The sequence below is a fragment of the Equus przewalskii genome, chromosome 18 (genome assembly GCF_037783145.1).
Source record: "Equus przewalskii isolate Varuska chromosome 18, EquPr2, whole genome shotgun sequence".
NCBI lineage: Eukaryota > Metazoa > Chordata > Mammalia > Perissodactyla > Equidae > Equus > Equus przewalskii.
In genome coordinates this window covers 23,947,429-23,967,228 of record NC_091848.1, presented here as the reverse complement: position 1 = coordinate 23,967,228, position 19,800 = coordinate 23,947,429, and the positions used below count along the sequence as shown (strand labels likewise).

Sequence of the window (19,800 nt, the reverse complement as noted above, 5' to 3'; positions counted from 1 at the left end):
CAGTAAGTGCTTTTTGTTGTTTGATGAACGAGGAAATAAGAAAAGCTGCTCATTTTTCTGCAGGATGGGGTGTTTTAGTCCCCCAGTCTTTGGGATGGCTAACACAGGGCCCTGGCGCAGAGGTCACACAAGGCAGCTTGCCCCAGGCGGGAGAGCAGTGTGTAATGTCCCAGTGTCTTCACAGTCTGCCCCTCGCCTGCTGCCTCTTGGGCCATGGCCTGACCAGGGCAGCTGTTGTCATTTTGCTGTGGCTTCCAGCTAAGACAGGCAATGGTTTGGGAGTGGAATCTGTGTCCTGACTGGCCAGGGCTGTGCTGCAGTCCTGTCCTCTGAGGTGCAGGCTGGATACCATCCAAGTAGACGCTTGAGATGGAGCTCTGGGTAATTAATGCTGTTTCAGTAGTGTCAGTAATCGGTCTGCGGTGCATGCTGAGGGCATGTGTCAGATATTCAGGAAGCCCTTAGAGTGTGGCCAGGGAGTTGTTTGGTACTGTCATGCATTAAACAGACTGCCCTTTAGCGGCGAGGATCACCCAAACTTGGCTCTCCAATAAAACAAGAATGCATGCAGGATGGAAGGGAGCTTTTACAGCGAAGTGGCCAAAGATTGGCGGCAGCTTTAGAAAGCTGAATCAAGCCTTTGTGGCCGTGCTGTAACGTTAGGGAACTGAGACTCGGGGAAGGTCAGTTGAGGGCTAATGCTAATTCTCAGTGAGGACTGGATTGGTTGTCACAGATTGAACGTCGTAAAGACAAATAGTCGGTGACTCACAGGCGGATCAAACCCGCGGCCTCTGGGAAGCATGGCCCCAGGTCTTCCCTGTGATTCCGCGTCGCTGCACCTCCCCTCTCTGTGCCCGCGAGTCCCCGCGGGTCAGCCCGGCACAAACGCAGCAGCCCCGGCCGGTCCGCGAGACCAGACCCCCGCGCCGAGCGGCCTGCGCCCGGGTGCTGGCCGAGCGCGGTGAGCGAGGAGTCGCTGCCGGCCGGGCCTCTGTCTGGGAGCCAGATCCGATTCGTGAGATAACATTTAGGGAACTTCGGGTTCCGTTAGGAAGCAGTTTTCGAGTTCGACACTTGTAAATGCTTCTAGGCTGCTTCGGTCTCCTCTCCGATCCCCGCTTCTGCGCCCCTCCAGCCGCGCTCTTCCCCGGCCGGCGCACGCTCCAGCCGTGCACGCCCGGGCCCCGGCCCCGCCAGGCTGTCACCGAGCCCTGCCCGCTCCCAGGAGGGCTACCCCCAGGCCAGGGGGCGGCGCTGCGGCGGCGCGGGGAGGGCCGCGGGGGCGGGGACGCCGCGCGGGGGCGGCGCGGCCCGGGGCGCGGGGAGCCGAGCGGCGGGCGCCGGGGCCGGCATGGCGTGGCCCTGCATCAGCCGCCTCTGCTGCCTGGCGCGCCGCTGGAACCAGCTGGACCGCTCCGACGTGGCAGTGCCGCTGACCCTGCACAGCTACTCGGAACTCGAGAGCGAGGAGCCGGGCCCGGGCGGCGCCTCCTCGCGCAGGGGCCCGTCCCCCGCCGGCGCCCGGAACCCCAGCCGGGACGTGCCGCTCACTCAGTACCAGCGGGACTTCGGCGTGTGGACGGCGCCCGCGGGGCCCAGAGATGCGCCGCAGGAGCGCGGGCCGGGGCCAGGCGGCCGCAGGGGCAAGCCCCCCGCGCCCTCCGCCCGGGGGGTCTACGTGCTCCCCATCGGCGACGCGGACGCGGCGGCAGCAGCGACCACGTCGTACAGGTACAGGGCTGGGGGCAGGGGAGCGCATCGTATCCAGAGCCCGTGGTCGGAGGAGACTGAGGCCAGGAGCCATGAGGACCAGGGTGGGTGGGAAAGAGGGGGCGCCTGGAGCTACCATCCTACACGACTTCGAGAGCGGCAGGTGGCCTCTCAGGTCATCCCCTTTGGTCCCTGGGCACTGCATGCGTCGCCTTCGCTGTTCCCTGACCAGCCTCAGAGTGAATGAGCACCTTCGGGGACGAGTGGCTCATTACCTCACTCACAGCCCGCTCCCCTCGTGGGCAGCCCTGCCAGAAAGCCCTGCCTTCGACCGAGTTAAAATCGGCTTGCTTCCACCAAGTGGGCCTAGCCATAGGCGGAGTGCGCGCAGGCCACCTGCCCAAGCTCCCTCTGGCCAGTGCCCTCTGGGGGGGCGTTAATGGTGAGGACCAAGAGGGCTCCCGAGCCGGTGGTCCCCTCGGGATCCCACAGAGCGACTGAAGCCCGTTGACTTGGCTTTCGCTGAGGACAGGTCTGTGGGTCCTCCCCACCCACACCCCTGCCTCAGCGCTGCCCCGGGACACCTGAGGGCCTTCTGCCTTCTTTCTCTTATTACAAAAGTAATATGCACTCACAGTAGGAAAACCGGAAATGACAACAAGGAAAATTAATATCCCCTAACTCCACCCCAAACTTTCTAGCCCATAACCTGCATTTGAGTGTATATCCATTTATAATTCTTACATGGTTAGATTCTTACTGTGCACGTCATTTTCACCTTTGGTGGATAGCTGCCCATGTTACCAGATGTTCTTCCGCAAGGGGAATTTTAATAGACGTGCAGCACTTTATCGGATGGGTGTACATTTATCCATACATTGATCTATCTAGTTATCCATCTATAAATCTATAGATAGATCAGTATCTCCAAATATTTTTAATCTACTCTCATGGCATTGAATATTTAGTGTATTTCTAATTTGGGGCTATTAAAAACACTTCCTTTGATCCAGTTACTTCACTTCCAGGAGGTTTCCCTACAGGTGTTGAAGGGGTGGCAGCTAAGGGTCATCCCTATAAGGTGTGCGCAACATTGTACAGCAGCAGGTGGAAACAATCCCACTGTCCTCTGCTGTTGGATGGTTAGTTACAGCTCCACCGTAAGCTGGGCTACTGGGAAGCCCAGGACGGCCTGATGACAGACGATCTCCAATAGGTACATGTCAAAAAAGCAAGATGCAAGACAGCGTGTCTCCTATGTGTGTTTTTAAAAGGGACACTGATATACACAAGTCTGCTCAAATAAGCACAGGCCATCTCTGAGTGAGGCAATGGTCACCTCTGGGGAGAGGCAGGGAGGGGAGGGGGATGGACGCTGCCAGAGCAGGAGGAGACTGACTTTTCACTCTGTGTCTTTTGAACCGTTGCTTTTTTTTTTTTTTTTAACACGTACATGTATTGCCTTTAAAAAAACTTTTTCTTAGAGAAAAAAATACCTTCCGTCATAAGCATCCTTAGAGCTCAGTCTTTGCTCATACCATAATTTATAATAAATTGCTACCTGTGGAATTAAAGGGCCAGAAAGGTATGAACTTTCTCCCTCAATTTTATTATTTTAAAAATCAACTGTATTGAGGTATAATTTCCATACGGGAAATTCATCCCTTGTAAGTGAGCAGCTGGATGACTTTTGTACACCCCTGGGCACCACCACCATTGTCAAGACATGCAGAACGTTCCATCTCCCCAGAGGCTCCTTCCTTCACGGGTGGGCAGCTGTTCCGGAACTTGTCGGGGAGCGGTGGTTGCAGGGTGGGTCTTGTGTTCACGGAGCTCAAGCTGAACTGCCACAGCGCCTGTGGGAATGTCGCGGGCAGAGCAGACCCTGAGTCGCAGCGCTCGGGCCCCAGCCAGGCCATGGATGGTTCCGACCGCTGCCGGATGGGGCTCTGAACCAGCTGGAGCGGCCTGAGTGGAGAGGTCCGGGCGGCAGAGGTCGTGGGTGCGCAGCCCCCGCAAATGTCTGCTGTGCAGGCGCCAGGAGCAGGACAGGGCGGAGCTGGCAGGGAGCCAGCTTCAGCGCGGGGGAGGAAGCGCTCTCTGCTCAGCAGAACCGCCTGCCTGCCTTGCGTGGTGCTGAGCTCCTCCTCGTGGGCGTGTTCACGCAAAGGCTGGGCGTTTAGAAGCAGTCCCTCACCCGCGTTGCGCAGATGGCACCCCAGCTGCAGTGACTCTAAAGGTACCAGTTATTTCTCTCTGCTTAGCAAGTCCCAGGCACCAGGCTCAGGACTTCCCACGGATTCCCTCCCCAGGCTTCCCAAGGAAGCCTCTGGAATCACTTCAGTTCCTGCTGTCCCCATTCTGCAGATGAGCAACTTGAGCAGCTGGCACAAGGCCACACAGAGCAGGGAATGGAACCCAAGTGCGTCTCGCCTCAGACACCCCACAGGTTATCGTCTCCCGAGATGCGGCCTCCTCTGACTCCCTTCATTTCCTGCTCTGCGTCCTGCAGCGATGGCAGAGCACTGGCCCGAGTGCGACTCTCTGGACTTCTCACTCTTTGGTGTATCAGCTTGGAGGGTCCCTTGGCCTCTCCAGCCTTTTCTTCATCTGAAAAGCAGAAACAAGCCAGAGTTTGGCTGCCTGGGCCCCCACACTCCCAAATCTGGCAGAGACACAGGACCACTGCTGAACTTCGCTCCCCCCAGTGCCACGCCAGCTGACCTCTGGGACCCTTCACCTCCCACACCTGGCATGAGCCTTCTTGCAAGATGCGCATTACCTGAGCACGTTGTTTAAAGAAATTCCAGAGCAAAGAAAATGCCCACATTAGGGAACCAAAGGTACCAGTACTTGGCCCACGCCTCTCCCCCAGCAGGTTCTTCCTCGCTCAGCCCCTGGTCTCCACGTGAGAATGGACCTGCCTCACTGGCTCGGCCAGGTGGGCACAGCAGATCCTGCCCCCAGCCAGCCTGCGGCCCTCCTCCTGACCAGCTCCTCCTGGAGCCTCCCCTCCAGAATTCCCTCTGCCCAGCTTCTAGCTCCACCCACTTCTACAAGAGCGCCTTCCTCAGTCATCTCCTCTTTCCTTCCTGGGAGAGGCAGTTAAGGGCTGTGAAAGTGCCACAAGGCTTGACTCCCACTTCCCAAGCGCCCCACAGGAAGGCTCAGCACTTCGTGCCCGTGGATCTGTAGCCCCCTTTCCCGTAGAGAAAGCTAAGGCTCAGAGAAGTTACGAGATTTGTTTGAAGCCATGTTGGGCTGAGAACCCAGGCCTCCAGAGCCTCGGTCCAGGGCTCCCCACATTGCCCCAGGCGGCCCCTGCCCCTCAGTGGGGGATTGCAGCCCTCAGGGTCCAGCTGAGGCCCGCATGAGGTGGACTGTGTGGAACCTGCCTGGTGAGAGGAGGCACACAGTGCACTCGGCTAGTCTTGTATTTTTATTATCTTCTTTGGCCAGAGCAAAGCAGCTCTGGGCAGTCACCTCTTCTCCTGGGCGGTCACCATGTCTGGCTGGTTCTATCTTTGATGTCCCTTCTCCATCCCCACTGCAGCCCCGTTTCACCAGGGCTCCAGCACCAGCCCTGCCCCAGGAGCAGCCACAGGCACTGCTCTAGCCCCTGGCTCTGGTCGCTTCCTGCTCTGGGACCCCTGCAGCCCCCCTGTGGCAGCAGGTTTGGGCTGCCAGGCCCAAGGCTCAGCTCCGTTTGGTGACAGAAGGGCACGCCCAGGGGAGGACTGCTTCCCCAGGAGAAAGAGAGCAGCAGATGGCTCGAGCAGCTGGCCTTTGGAACCTTGTGGCTTCAGAAGCAAAAATGATCCGATAGGGCCCTGGCCCAGCTCTCCTCCTGGCACCCTAGTGCTGACCCCGGACAGACACAGCTGCTTCCTGCATTCTCGGCCTGCCCAGTGGTGCCCAGCTGTGCTGCTGCCAGGGAGAAAAGGCCACTTTGTTGACCTCAGGGCCTGACACCTGGCCAGGGCTGTGGGTGCGATAAGACAAGAGTGGACCCAGCCGAGATGTGGGTGCTGCCCCTGGCTGGAGAACATCACCTCGGCCAGGGGCTCCTGTGGACACTGGTCTCTGCCTTCCGAGCTCACCATCTAGTTGGGGAGTTGACAGAATTAAAATAGGTCTTTTTTGTTCAGAGGAATTGAGGAATTAAGTTGTGTTCAAAAGAATGCTACTCTGAGGATGTGGAGCTGGGCTCTGCCACCTTTGTCCCTTCCCTCCAGGGAGCCAGTTTTACCAAACGCAGACCAGCATCCCATGCACGAGAGTCCACGTGCAGAGCCGTGCAAAAGCCAGACCATCTTGTAGTTTTTTGAGATGGTCACTATGGTTTATTCTCTTTTGCAGGAGTTAAGACAAATTATTAAAAAGTAAACACTGAGCCTTATTTTTCCTTCTCAGTCGTAACCAGGGGTGGAGGACCTTTGCTGTGCTGGGTCCTGTCCAGGCCAGCTCCTCCTCTGGACATAAGGGCTGCCAGTGACTTGGGCTGGAGGCGAGCAATTGGTCCAGGGCCTCCAGGGTTCCTCAAAGTGGCTGCAGACAACACAGGGAGCACTGGAGGGAAGGGCTGGGCCTTGTCTCTGAGGCCCAGCACATACCAGGTGCTGCGAGTTTGGGATAAATAAGATATGGGTGCTGACTGAGCTCTTCCCCAACTCCCTGCGCAGTCTGAGCCTGTTGCTCATCTGCAAAGAGGAAAGAGGTTTCCGCTCCTCCTTCCTTCCGGGATCAGGGTGAGGACTGCGCGGTGGAACACTCAGAAGTGAAGGGCAGGTCAGCTAAGGCCTGCTGCACCCTGGAACTGGGTCTGTCTGGGGCACGCACTTTCCCTGCTAGTTCGGTCTCTGGAGGAGAAAGGCGCACTTGGAGCCGAAGCAGGATCTCAGCAGTGGATATTGGCCAGGAATAGTCCCAGCAGCACGGGGCAAGGGCACTGACCCCAGGGGAGTCAGGGGAAGGGATGGCTGACCCTGGGCAAGGTTGTGACTGTGCTCTCTGTTCCAGACAGGAATTCCAGGCCTGGACTGCAGTGAAGCCATCGAGATCCAGAAAGGCGAAACCCGCCACCGTCGTCACAACCCACAGCTCCGGATGGGAGAGCAGCCCCGGGGCCAGTTTCCAGGTCAGCCTGAAGCTCCAGGCTGCAGGGCTGCAGGGGTGTGGGATGGGGCCTTTTTCCAGGTTAGGGACTAGGAGTCTTTTTGATGCTGTAACGTGGCATTAAGGCCAGGGACAGCTGTGTCTGAGTGCCCAATCGTCCCTCAACAAACAGAAAACCAAGGTCCGTCTTTGTCATTAGCCAGGTGGGTGTCCCCCTAGTGCTGGCTTCTCTGGGGGAACAGTCTCTTCCCCTCCTAAATCCCCATCTTACCCATGACCACTGGGCACTAGTGACAAGCCTTCCCAGGCCCTGGCTCTTGTGTGAGAGAGAAGAAAAGATGGAGGGAAGGTGGGGATGACTCAGCTTCCTGATTCCACCCAAAGGGGGCTTCAGGGAGCAGACTACAGGTCCTCGTGCCATCCAACCTACTAAGGCAGTGACCCTGCCCAGTGTGGATGTTCCCCACGGACCATTCGGGAGGATGGGAAGAGGGAATTTTTTTCCTGGAGCTGAGGGGAGGGGGCAAGTCGAGGAAAAGGCCCACTGATACGTGGCCACATTTCATTTTTCAGGTCCCTGAGGCGAGGAAGAAGTTTGCTCCTAACCCCTCAGCCATCTTTCAGACTTCAGCTCCCCGGATCCTCAACGTGTGACTGCCCACCAAGAGGAGAGTGCCACGGGGTGGGTCAGAGCCCGCTGCCACCAGGGGACGGGGTGAACTCTCGGACCGGATGCTCCCCTGCTGTCAGAGGAGGGGAAGGGTCCCTCTTGTCACTGTGGGGCACCATTCCTCTCCAAGCTGCCGCCAGGGCTGCGGGCCTGGTGCAGAGGCTCAGACGGACACGGCACCGCCCAGCTCCACTCGGGGCCTCAGCCATCCTCTTCTTCCTCGAGAAGCGTGCAGAAGGCTTCAGATCTGTTTTTAATTGATCTTAATTTTGGCCATCCTTCAGTTTTTAAATCTGAAGAACTTGAGGATCAATTCTTTTGTGAACTGAATTGGTCCATCGGGGCTGAGGAACATGGACATTAACAGGTCCTCGAAAGAACCAGTTATGTCCACTTTGTTTCCCCAGGTTGTATAATTTATAACCTACGGTAACCCAAGGTGCTGTCCTTGGATAGTCCTACAAATGGCCCCACAAGTTCAAGGTGTAGAAAAAATCTTAGGTGGTCACCCGCATGGGACTCATGGTGATGCTGAGTAACCAGCAAGGAGTTTCCAAAAGAGACAATATCAATCATAGGGTTTCAATGTCAAAGACGTAACTTCCTTATGGCCAAGGTGACCCTTAGATTTAATGAAACATTTCTTGGGAGAGTGTTTGATGCACTGAATGAATGAATGACTTTGACCTTGTGGTAGCTTTCTGAGCCCATTTTATTACTAATTCTAATTTTTTCCCTTAACATATTGATGACTAGAAGGGAACTTACCATACACACTAAGAATTGGGAGCACTTTTGGGAAGAAGGCAGCATTAGCCTCGTTTCCTGAAAGACCTCAAAATGTCATCTACAGCAACCTCTGCCCTCACGCCTGCCCTACTTTCATACTCTCAGTCACAGGGAGCTTACTACCTGTTGAGGAAGACAGCTCTCTCCAGACATTTGTGCTAAATTCCAGCCAGTGAGGCCACATGGAACAAGCCTGGTCCCCTGTTTGCACAGCAGTCCTTTAAACATTTGAAGGAATTTATGTTCCTTCTTAGAGACTAGGGGCACAAGCTTCGGATAGTTTTTGGCAAGGAAACTCAGGATTTCCCCGTGGGTCTTTATCCCTCTCCAGCCCACACGGGCTCCAGTCTGGTGAGCACTTACTTAAGCTGCAGGAGGGGGATCTGGGTTTTGGAGCCGCCTCAGCGTGGAGGCGAGGCCGTGTTTCCAGCTCAGGCTGCAAAGGGGGCCATCCCCTGAGGTGCTAGCTCCGGCAGGCACAGCCCCTCCCTCACTCCAGCAGAGGAAATGCTCGGAGAGAATCATTTGAAAGGGAAAACCAAAACCATATGGTTACACAAAGGTTCTATTATTTCAGATGTCATTGGTTCGCATGTTAGATGTTTTGGAGAGAAAAGAGCCTGCCCACTGGGCATTCTGTGGGAAGTGCACAGATTCACTGTACAATCTCAGATCTTACTAAAATGCAGAAATGCACTGTTTCCATTTCTTGTCACTTTATTTCTTTAAATTAATTATAAACGAGCACCTTCTCATACGTCTTCCTGTGTCCTCCTCTTGGTATCGAGGACTTTCACGTATCACGGCCACTGCTGGTGTCCCTTGGAGGCTTGTGAATCCTGAGAACTCTCCCTTTGGACTGCAGGCCACACTGGCGTTATCGATTTCACAGAAGCCACCAACCTCCCCTCTTTCACATGTCTCCCTACCCTCCACCCCGGGAGCCTAGGACAAAAGGACTGTCTTTGAAGCTAGTCGTGGGCTCAACTCCTGGCTTCTCCACGCCCGAGCTGTGAGCAACTGAAGCTTCCCGTTTCCCTATGTGCACAGAGAGGCCAGCACCCGCTGCCGTGCTAGAACATGCGTTCGCGTGCAGGTGCGCAGACAGTAAATGCCGGCAAAGCACAGCTGCTGGAGTTCTTTCCTGCCCAGGCGCCCTTCCCCCCTCCCAGCGAGCCGGCTCTATTCTCATCCGCAGCTTTGGTTCATCTGACACCACTGACAGTCCTTCCCTCCAGAGCTTGTCACACTGCACAGCTGGCAGTGCCCTCCCCTCCCCCAGAGCCTGCCCGGGAAGCCCAGTCATTCTTTTGCTCTACAGACAGACCCATCAGCTCCGCTGGCCGTCGGCTGGGACAGAGCAGGGTGCCCCTTCCTGGCAGCGTTGACTCTGCAGCAGCGAGGGTGGGGGGGTGGGAAGCACCACTGCCTTAGGCCTGACCGCTGGGAGACAGGTGTGCCTGCTCGACATCCTTTTTAGAATGCACCAGAACAGAAAGCTTTTCACAAACACCCCAACCCCATAACCTTTCTTACTAGACTTCATTAACTATGAGGAGATCTGGGTTCTGAAGAAGAAACTGCTTTCTACGCCCTTGTGGGAAGGCCTGACATCGTGTTACTGGAGTGGCCTCGAGAAGCAACTGAGACAAGTCTCAGCTATGTGGTCCCAACACATATACATCATACACACAATATACGTAGATAGAGACAGAAACGCACTGGGAATATTAACAGTGGTTATCTTTGAGAAGGGGAATTATGGGTAATTTAAAATTTTTTACCCCTTACTACATTTGCTAAAGTGTCTATATAATAAACATTTTTGTATTAATTCTGTAAAGAGAAAAGTTTTTTAAAAAATAAAAAACACTCTGTTTGCTAACTTCAGCCAAAGAGTCCACTATTAATCACTCCATAACCAAAGTTGGCGCTGCCACGCGCTGCCTCCACCAGCCATGCGGATGTGCTAGGAGCCCCAGTGCAGCAGCCCCTGAGGTCCTTCCACCCAAAGTCATTCAGACCCGAGTCCCACCGCTCTTCACACTCAGAAAAACTCATCACAATACCAAGACTTTCATTTCTCTAATAACTCCAGGGTTTTAGGCCAAACTCTTAAAAAGCATCTTTGAGAAAACCTTGGCTCTGCTGGCTGGTGGCCCTGCAGCCCACCCTGGGGAGATGGGGGCCGTTCCCCTGGGAGCAGGGTCACCTCCGCTGGCCCCATGCACACAGGCTCCTTCAGTCAGTAAGAGGGAGTCCCCGACTAAGGTAGCGCCTGTGACAGTGAACTTTAACGATCTGTTCTGTGACTCCTGTCAAAACCGTGGCGGCGACAATTAACAGGAAGGGATCTCTGCAATGGCCCTACTCTCCTTGCTCCAGACCACTCGCTCCCCAAAGGCTGACAGTGGGTGAAGCTGGGTCCCAGGAAAGCTACCTGCTTGGGCTGCATCACATGCCTCCTCCCCAGAACCGCTTGCCGTTGAAGAGCCAAACCTTTCAAAGCCTTTAGTTCTCCATGGTGGATATAAAAAGTGGTCATTTCTGAAATGTCTCTGCATTTTTTGGTAATTTTTTAGACATCATGACAGCAGATGGTCAAAGCAGGACCAAGTAATTCCTTCAGACCTCAGCACAGGCAAACCCAACACACCAGAGCATTTCTCCTGGACCACAGACAGCGCTGTTTCCTGCTCTGCCTTGGCTCTGAGCTCACTCAGGGAGGCGTCCTCTGCCCCAGGCTGTCGGAAAGCATTATGCCCAGGGTCAACACGGATCTTCCAAAGGTTTTTCAGACTTTTATGTAACTGTAACCCTTTATCTCGCCGTAGCTGCAAATTCTTTTTGAAAAGAAGTGGAAGAATTAAACACACAAACACCTGTACCTTTGCCCCATCCCAGCTCTTTCTGACCTGAGGCAAGGGGAATCCTCCCAGAGGGTAGTGCTTCACACTCAGAGAAACCCATCACAAATACTAAAAGATTTATTGTAGATATTTTTGTTCCACAATTATGTTACACGTTATGATACAAATACATGTGAGACATTAACACATATGGGGACTGTTAAATCATTTAACTTTCTTTTGCTAAAAGGTAATTTCCTTGGGCGTTCATACCTGTAACAAATGACTCAGCTCTCACTGGGATCGAATCCTCCGCCCTGTCGGTCTCAGGCACAGTCCACGCTGAATGCCTCTGTACATGTGCCAGTAACCCCGCTTGGAGCAGTTCACGTACAGACTATCTGAGCCTTCACGACTAAGCTATTTTATACTCAGCCAAGGCATGGCCTAGGCCTAACCAAATAGATTTCCTTCTGCATTTGCAATCCCCAGATGTTGAATAAAAAGGGGCGATTTCTCACAGTCACCTCCCTCCTTCTTCTTCTGACTCAAACATCTATAGGACTCATGAAAACATGAATTATGTTTCGTGGATAAGTTTCTTTGACTGTGACTCACAGGTTTCAAATTTTCTTCGAGAAGATTCCTAACAGAGTAAATTCTTTCCTTTCCTTCCACATAGACTGTTGGGAAGATGGGGACAGAGTGTCTAATGGAACTGGACATCACTCAGGGCACTGCTAACCTTCCTCCTCCTACTCACCTCTCCTCCCATTGAGAGGGGCTCTGCGCATGCACGCAGTCTGTTCTCACCGCTTCTGAGCACTGACATCCCTGTCTCTCAGCTTCAGCAGTCATTTCTCTACCTTTAAGGCACTCACAAGTGAGTGTTTCTTTGAAACACTTTTCTTCTTGGGAAAAACTCCTCAACAGAGAAGAGGAGGACACCAAATACACTGATAGGATGAACAATCCCAGCAGGCCCATCCCAGGGGCTGCTCCCCATCAACCACCCAACATGGATTCAGTAGCAGAAGCTCCTGCAGACCATGCAAATGGTGTGGAACCAGCTCTCTGCCCAGGACGTACGCAAAGCTGGTACGCGTCTGCCAAGTGCCCAGGTTTGTGGGTGCTGTCTGTGACTAACACATCACTAACATGACTTCTTGGTTATAGTGAAACCTTTTCCTGACTATTCTGGGATCTGTGTGTCCCTTCACAGTGCTCTGAGACTGGTGGTAGCAATGCTCCTGTGCCTCATGAAACAAGAATTCTGTTCTGTTTGCAGCCTCCCAGGCTTTTATTTTTTCTACACGTGATTACCACTTCCTGTAGCTCATTCACATGGGCTGACTGTGGATCCTCCACACCACGGGCACCCGCTGAGTGCTGAGGGCCAACCCTCCTCCAGATGTTCCCAGGTGACAGCTGGGCTGCCTGGAACCCCAGCCCACAGAATGGGTGAGATCTCTAGTCCACCAGACTCACTTTCTGCCTCTTGGAGGGAGACTCAGGCCCAAGGTGCCCCCGAGGACACCCAGAGGAGAGAAGGACCTGATGCATGTGGCCCGGCCCAGCTCTGAGACTCTCACGGAGCCTGCACAGAGAGTGGACAAATGCAAGCTGACAGAGCATGCATCCACTCACAGCTCCACTCCAAAATGAGGAAACACACTTCTGTCCTAAAAGGATCTGATCTGGGACTGAACGCTCTGGTGTTACACTGCATTAGGTGGAGGTAATGGTTTGGCAGCCGTGATATTCTGAGGCACACAGAAAACAACCTCCTTCCCCAAACAGAAGAGTCAGCACAGTTCAAAGCTTCCGATGCAGCTTCAAATCCTGCTTTTCTAGGGGCATCTTCACTCCATTCACTGATCTTCATTCAGTATCCCCATGTGTTTGTTTGTGAGGAAGTCCAGAAAGGGAATGTTGCAAATGGCCTGGTGAATATTACTCACTGTGATTTCTTTGGGAATCCTGGTCCAAAAAACAAAGGGTGTTAGGTGCAGTTCTCTTGACCATTGCACAATTTAATCACTTAATTTATCAGAAGGCCCACCCCCCCGACACGGGTTCTAATAGAAGGGGACAATGATGAGTGACAAGGCCTGATTTAGGGCCATGGGGAAAGGAGTGGCAGGAGCACTCTCTCTCTCCCCTTCCCACTGATTCCTTTTCACTTTGGCGAAGATCTGGCCCACCCTCTTGACAGTCAGCCCTATTCACGGCTCAAATCTGACTTCCCAGTCACATGCATGAGATGGATTTCAAAAAGTTGGTTGAATGGTTAAGAAAAAAAGAATCTGAGGGTTGAGAAAAGAGAAAGGAAGTAAAGTGCACAAGAGAAAAGATAATATTTCTATAATTCAGTCTTATAGTGAAAGCTGAGCCAAAGCACCTCAGAACTCTGGGACCATATTTCCCACCTCTGGGCAAAATGGGAGAAGGAGCTATGCCAGGCCAAATGTGACATTAGATGTTCTTACCAAAAGCACCCAAGTCGCTGTACCTCCACAATCAGGACCATGGAGGGAGCCAGGGCCACAGAAGGCGCTCAGACCTGCCTGGGTTTCAGCAGCACAGTAAGGGGCACTGCTGAACTCCTTTGTTCCCCTCTGTTTTCTTAGAGCTCCCCGGCACTGCCCGAGGCATCATATTCCCGTGAAGTCTGACCTGACAGTCCTCCCATCAGGCCTCTTTGGGTCCTCACGCACTTTGTTACAATTTTATAAATTTACGACAGCCTTTAAACGCAATGGGATAAAATTTTTGTTTCCTTTGGAAGGAATGCCAGGATGTAGAACAAAGGCTACCTGTCTACCATTCCTAAGAAAAGAGAGAAATTCAGTGTCCCAGTCAATGATGATCAGAGAGCAGTGGTGAGCCTGTGGGCTTTACAGCCAATGAGATCTGAGTTTGAATCTGGGTTCTATCATGCACTTCTGGGAAAGCCAGGGAAGATCACCTTTCAAAGCCTGGTTTCCCAATTTCTAAAGGGAGTAAGACTTCTGTGACGAAAAACAAATTAGATAACATATGCAATCCTGGCCCCAATATGTGACACATAATGGACACTGTCATTATCCTGACCTGCAAAGAGCTCGTATTTGTTCAACCAACCCTGTAACCTAACTGAGTCCTGCTGAAGAGCGTCTGTGAAGCAGCGATTGGGAAGACACAGGCCTCTGGGCACAGCTGGGCTTTCACAACCAGGAGAGTCTCTCAAAATGACCAAGCAAAACCTGAGTCTGTCTGGCACTGAGAACGTCCCAAGCACTGACACCTCCATCTCCTACTGCATTGATGCAAACCTAAAACATCCTGATGGGCAACCAAACTGTCAGGAAATATCTGTAAGCCGGACATCACCGACTAAAGAGGTAACGGTACCTGTTGTGAGATGCTGTCTGGTAGCCAACTGCCAAAGCCTGTCTCAGGATGTCGTTCACCAGCTGCTCCGTGGCCTGCAACAGAAGACGCTGTCACTCTCAGAAATGGCCATCTGCTCGCTGACAAGGAGGGATGCACCTGACCCCATCCCACACCCTAAACTTTCGAAACAGTTCTATCTAAGGATACAACTGATGCTTGGATACAAAAGTCCTCAAGGAAAAATTAAAGGTCCGAATAATGGACCACGAATAATAGGTTACAATGATACAGGCCATGATTCTAAGAAATTACGAATGGGGGTAATTTTCATTAATCAGACATTGTTTTAAAGGAAAACAGGGGAGGGTTATTCGTCAGGTCTCCCTGCTACTGGAGAGGATCCCCCAGGAAAGGGACTGTGAGCTGGGCTCAGGCTGGGTAAGGAAAATAGTTTTGTCATCCCCCTTCCAGGGATGGGACGGCTGTGGCTGTTTCTCTGTTGTTGTTGTGACATGTGGAGTAAAGCTTTGCTTCTGTCACCTCCTCAAGCAATGAGAGCACTGACTGTCACCTCAGACTTCTTAAAAAGCACTTGAAATGGCACTAAAAAATATCATCAGAGTGACTTCAGCACAGAAATTTTTACTGCAGATGCTTCAACACTCAGAGGAACCAGTTTAGTTCATTTAAAAATCAGAAAAAAAAACGAGAAAACTTTAAGCCTGAATAAGATGAGAAATCTTAAAACCTGTCATCTCAGTTCCACTTCTGTCCTTGTCCCTTACTCACAAGAGCCTGGGATCAGACTGTCCTGCTGGGCCAGCCCCCGAGGGCTTTAGCCTCTAGGGTGGCTCATGGACCCTCTGCTGCCAGCAGACACCCACCTTTAAAATCATGTCCTCCACCACCGACGCATACACGTTCTTGTGAAGTGCCACGGGCTGCAGGGTGATCCCAATCTGGAAAGGCAGAAGAAAACCACTTGTTCCTATTTCTACATTAAAAACAGCATCTCTCCAAACAAGCAGACTTCTCTGATATCCAGAGAGATGCCCACTGGAAGATAACTCTACAACTGTTCTGGATAAAACTCGCAGGGAAGGAACACAGACTATAACCACTGAAAGTATATGATATGCTCTTTCTCCACGTTTCTGAGTGATTATTACAAATGCTATTAAAACCCTGCTTTTATCCCTACATCTGTTTCATTGGAGAACACTGTCGGGATTTGCCACGAATTCTCACAGTGGGTTTAACAAGTTGGAAAGCCTGCAATCAAACTCTAAGGCCCTATTTGCAGAAGCTGATGAGGATGCACTTGGAGCTGCGTCTTGCCCCGTGTTTTTCTCCTGGAAATGAACACAAACGCTGTCTTTCCCTCCGGGTCTCAGCAGCTGTGCAGGTGGCGACACCGAAGAGCTGCTGAGTTCCATCCTGTGGGTAACTGACTCTCCCGTAGCACAGGGCAGTGTGGCGCACCTGCCCCAGGCAGGGCACTCGGGAGCTAGACACACATCAGGGAAAGCTCACACGCGGAAGCATAACTTGGAAACATGAGGACGTGCCTCATGAGGGAAAGGTGCTGCCACGGACACAAATGAGAAGAAAGGAGATGAAATGAAAAACCGCCTGTTATCTAGCTGCCTTGGCTTCAATTCCATGTTCCAGAAGCAATCTTTTCACAGGTCACTAATTTTCTTGCCCAAGGGCCCTGCCGTGGGCAGAGGGGTGGCCCAGAGAGCGTATCTCGATTTACACGCAGAAGTAAATCACAGATGTACTTCACCAGGAGAGTCTGGTGTCAGTTTATAAGGCTGGCCATCTCAGCACCTCGCACCTGGCTTGTGATCTAGCAACATCACAGGCCACAGCGCCTACCTTCTGTGTGATGTCCCCAATGAATTCAGACCCTGGTGTTGGTGGCAGGTAGAATTTCATCTCTTCCTGTTTCTCTTCCTGCTCTTTCTTGACGTTTATCTTGAACGGCTCCGAGAGGTTGAGGATATCCACCTCTTCCTCGTTCTCCGGCTCTCTTTTCTGAAACTGTTGCAGGTCCTCCAGTTTGCGGCAGAGGCTGTCAGCAGAGGAGAATGACGACGGGCACTCTAAATGAGAGGTAAGCAGTCTTAGGACAGCTGTGGTGACGAAAGAAAAGGACTTTCCATCTCCATAAGGCCAACAGTCTGAGGCTCAGTAAGTATCAAGGGAGCTGACCTTCTTTCTGGTTCTAAAATTCTATGGCTCTATAGTCATGAGAAATGGTAATTCATGAGGCAGACAGGCATCTCGTGTTAAGATAGATGTGATGTGGGCTGGCCCCGTGGCCGAGTGGTTAAGTTCGTGCGCTCCGCTGCAGGCGGCCCAGTGTTTCGTTAGTTCGAATCCTAGGCGCGGACATGGCACTGCTCATCAGACCACGCTGAGGCAGCGTCCCACATGCCACAACTAGAAGAACCCACAACGAAGAATACACAACTATGTACCGGGGGGCTTTGGGGAGAAAAAGGAAAAAATAAAATCTTTAAAAATAAAAAAATAAAAAAAAAAAAAAAGATAGATGTGATGTAACCGCAATCTAAGACAAAAATGACAGAACATCATTCTGACTTCTGCTGCCCAAAACTAGGCCATCCTCCCAACCCCAAAATATTAAACTGATTGTTTTCATATTTTAAATTCGGGAGACTTAGAAATGCACAGTGAAGACAATAACAATCACTCGCATGCTCACTGCTCAGAGGTAAGAACTGTTAACATTTCAGTAAACACTGTGCATCAGCCTTTCATACGCTGATTTATACAAAGCCTGACAAAGAGGGTCAGAACTGTAAAGGCAGCAGGGCTCTAGGAATCTTCTAGCGCATCCCCTTCACTTTATGGATGAGTGAGGTCCAGACCAGGTACAAGACAGGCATTAGGGCCCCAAGCAGGGTGGTGGCAGAGCATCCAGCTCCTGGCTGCTTCTGTTTTACTGACTGGGCGCTCAGAAACTAATCAGTGATGTCAACAGAAAGCCTAGCACATGTACAGTATCGTGCCTCACGTAGAGCACCAGTGAAGCACGGAATAACGACCACGGTCTCTGCTCTCAAAGAGCTTAGACATGTAAATCCCACCAACCCTCAAGATTCTGATGTTAGGTGCCACCAGAGGCCAGAGAAAGGAGAGGTCACCCTGCATTAGGGCTCTCAGGAAAGCTTCACGGAGAATATGGGACCTGCGCTCAATCTGAAAGGACCCTCACACCATCCCTGGGCTCCCAGTTCCCTCAGCCTGGGAGGTGGGGCTTCTGTTTTCCTACAGAAATGAGGTTGGGAGGAGAAAACAACCCTCCTTATTCTTTAAGGTGAAAACTCAAAATATTCTTCTCCACACACATCCTTTATGCCCCATCCCCCGCCCCATACAGCACAGCTGTTTGTGTCTTTAATATAAAACAATTCATTTCATCTGCAACACTACGATTTGTCTAGGTCGTGCCTCCAACACCGGGCAGTGCACCTCCTAGTGAGGTTAGAGACACAGCACCAGAGAAGACGGCATCCCCGTCTCCAAGGAGACTGCAGTCTCGTTTATCAGGGCTGTAAGGTCACAAGGGAAGAAGTCACTTCCACCTGGAGGAGAGGAAGTAGATCAGGAGAGTCTTCAAAGAACAAATGGTGCTGAGAAGGGGGACGCCTGAACACACAGCGTGTGCCTGCTGTATGGCATGGGCTGGAATGTTCCTGGCTGGGGCACAACACTGGGGACACTTGGGCACAAACAGTTCTGCAGGGACTGTACTGGGGGGAGGGAGGAAGGACACATGGCCAGAGGTGAGCAAAGGCTCTGTTCTCCAAGGCAACTCTTCGAGTCCTCGGTCCTGTCACCTCAGCTGAAGGAGAGAGCACTGAAAACGGCTGGGGTTGAAGCGGCCGGAACACCAGAGGCCGAAGAGATGTGAGTGTGTTCCATGGAACCAGCTCTCAGGCTGCCGACGAGGTTCCGCGAGTCCGCCGACGGCTTACCTGGCTCGCTGTCGATCTGGGTCAGCACATCCTCGATGGAGTCCCCATCGCTCCTCAGGCTCTCGGGATCCGGCGGGGTGTAGCCGTGGCAGCGACACCAGTGAGCAATGTGCTTGGTTTTGAGGGGAGTCAGGTGGTGAAATCTTGGGTTCTTCTCCAGTATTTCTTGTAAGACTTTTCGCATTGTCATTGCTCTTTGCCACTTAAAAAAAAAAGTTTTGAACCATAACAAAATTCTTTCACTTAGGAGCGTGTTCAAACAAATCACCCAGTTGTAAACAACCATGCTAACTTCACTTGTTAGAATCATTTTTTCCTAAGGAAATGATTACTCCTCAGCTTAAAAAAAAGCAAAAGAACTTCCACCTAATGCTTATAAAATTAAACTGAAACTCCTAGGTTTGGCCTATAATGTTTTCACCTGGTCTCAACCTATGTTCCCCCACTTTCCCTCCTTCCCCAACTTTCCCCAAGTCCATCACACTGACATTCTTGCGGCTTTCCAAGCACGGCTTCGTACATGCTCTTTCCTCTTACACCCCACTGTCTGGCATAGTAGCTGCCACGTTAAGTACTGAATAAATACTTGATTTCATTTTAATATACTGAAATTCATAAAAAATTTTTAGAAACTTTTAGCAATGCAGGAAGGAAAGTAGACCTCTCAAGGCTAGCTACAGGTCTTTGAAGAATGAGATATTTTTAAGTGAGAAAAAAAATTCTACCATCAAATATTTAACAAAATATGCTGCAAGTGTCATTGTTTCATATGACAAGGTTTGTGGAGGCAGCCAGGATGCACGTGGGTTCTGGTTCCTTCTCCCCCCAGGCTCTTGGGTGGCAGTTGGCATGTTAAATAGGCAGACATTGGGATTACCTCAGCAGCTCTCCTTTTTCCAATGTTCCAGCCGTAATACTGCTCCACAGACTTTGCAGAAAAACAGCTGGCATCTTCACCTAGAAAGCACATATCCAGCAACCTCTGAATAAAGTTGTTATGACTTAAATAAAATCTTTTTTTTTTGAGGAAGATTAGCCCTGAGCTAACATCTGCTGCCAATCCTCCTCTTTTTGCTGAGGAAGACTGACCCTGAGCTAGCATCCGCGTCCATCTTCCTCTACTTTGTATGTGGGATGCCTGACACAGCACGGCTTGATAAGCGGTGTATAGGCCTGCGCCTAGGATCCAAATCAGCAAACCCCGGGCTGCCAAAGTGGAGCATGCGAACTTAACCACTCTGCCACCGGGATGGCCCTGATTTAAATCAAATCTTATTTG

The 19,800-nt window shown here is 51.9% G+C and overlaps 2 protein-coding genes across 22 annotated transcripts in view; one reads left to right on the top strand and one right to left on the bottom strand.

The window, feature by feature from the left end:
- Positions 1–1,291: 1,291 nt before the first annotated feature.
- Positions 1,292–8,992, top strand: MAP6D1 (MAP6 domain containing 1). Its single transcript, XM_008525992.2, has 3 exons — positions 1,292–1,734; positions 6,733–6,850; positions 7,402–8,992. Exons 1-3 carry the CDS (start codon positions 1,355–1,357, stop codon positions 7,480–7,482), a joined length of 579 nt encoding a protein of 192 aa, XP_008524214.2. The 5' UTR covers positions 1,292–1,354; the 3' UTR covers positions 7,483–8,992.
- Positions 8,993–11,256: 2,264 nt separating this feature from the next.
- YEATS2 (YEATS domain containing 2) overlaps positions 11,257–19,800 on the bottom strand; it is a 100,526-nt gene continuing 91,982 nt past the window's right edge. For 19 of the 21 annotated variants that reach the window (XR_011529106.1, XR_011529104.1, XR_011529105.1 and 16 more), the window contains 6 exons: positions 19,399–19,478; positions 18,522–18,723; positions 16,393–16,619; positions 15,396–15,470; positions 14,530–14,603; positions 11,257–13,116 (listed from right to left, as the gene is read on the bottom strand). Coding sequence is in view for 16 of the 21 variants with exons in the window: in XM_070582425.1 (XP_070438526.1) it covers positions 13,008–13,116; positions 14,530–14,603; positions 15,396–15,470; positions 16,393–16,619; positions 18,522–18,723; positions 19,399–19,478 (767 nt within the window). In the remaining 5 variants the exon portion in view is untranslated. The remainder of the gene's footprint in view (positions 13,117–14,529; positions 14,604–15,395; positions 15,471–16,392; positions 16,620–18,521; positions 18,724–19,398; positions 19,479–19,800) is intronic. The other 2 variants (XR_011529107.1, XR_011529108.1) reach the window with 1 other exon arrangement.

What these genes read in the sequence shown, in the direction of transcription:
- MAP6D1 (XM_008525992.2), top strand. Translation starts at nt 1,355, where the DNA reads ATGGCGTGGCCCTGCATCAGCCGCCTCTGCTGCCTGGCGCGCCGCTGG. An exon ending in GCAGCGACCACGTCGTACAG is followed by an intron (nt 1,735 to 6,732) that starts GTACAGGGCTGG and finishes TCTCTGTTCCAG; the next exon opens with ACAGGAATTCCAGGCCTGGA. An exon ending in GCCCCGGGGCCAGTTTCCAG is followed by an intron (nt 6,851 to 7,401) that starts GTCAGCCTGAAG and finishes TTCATTTTTCAG; the next exon opens with GTCCCTGAGGCGAGGAAGAA.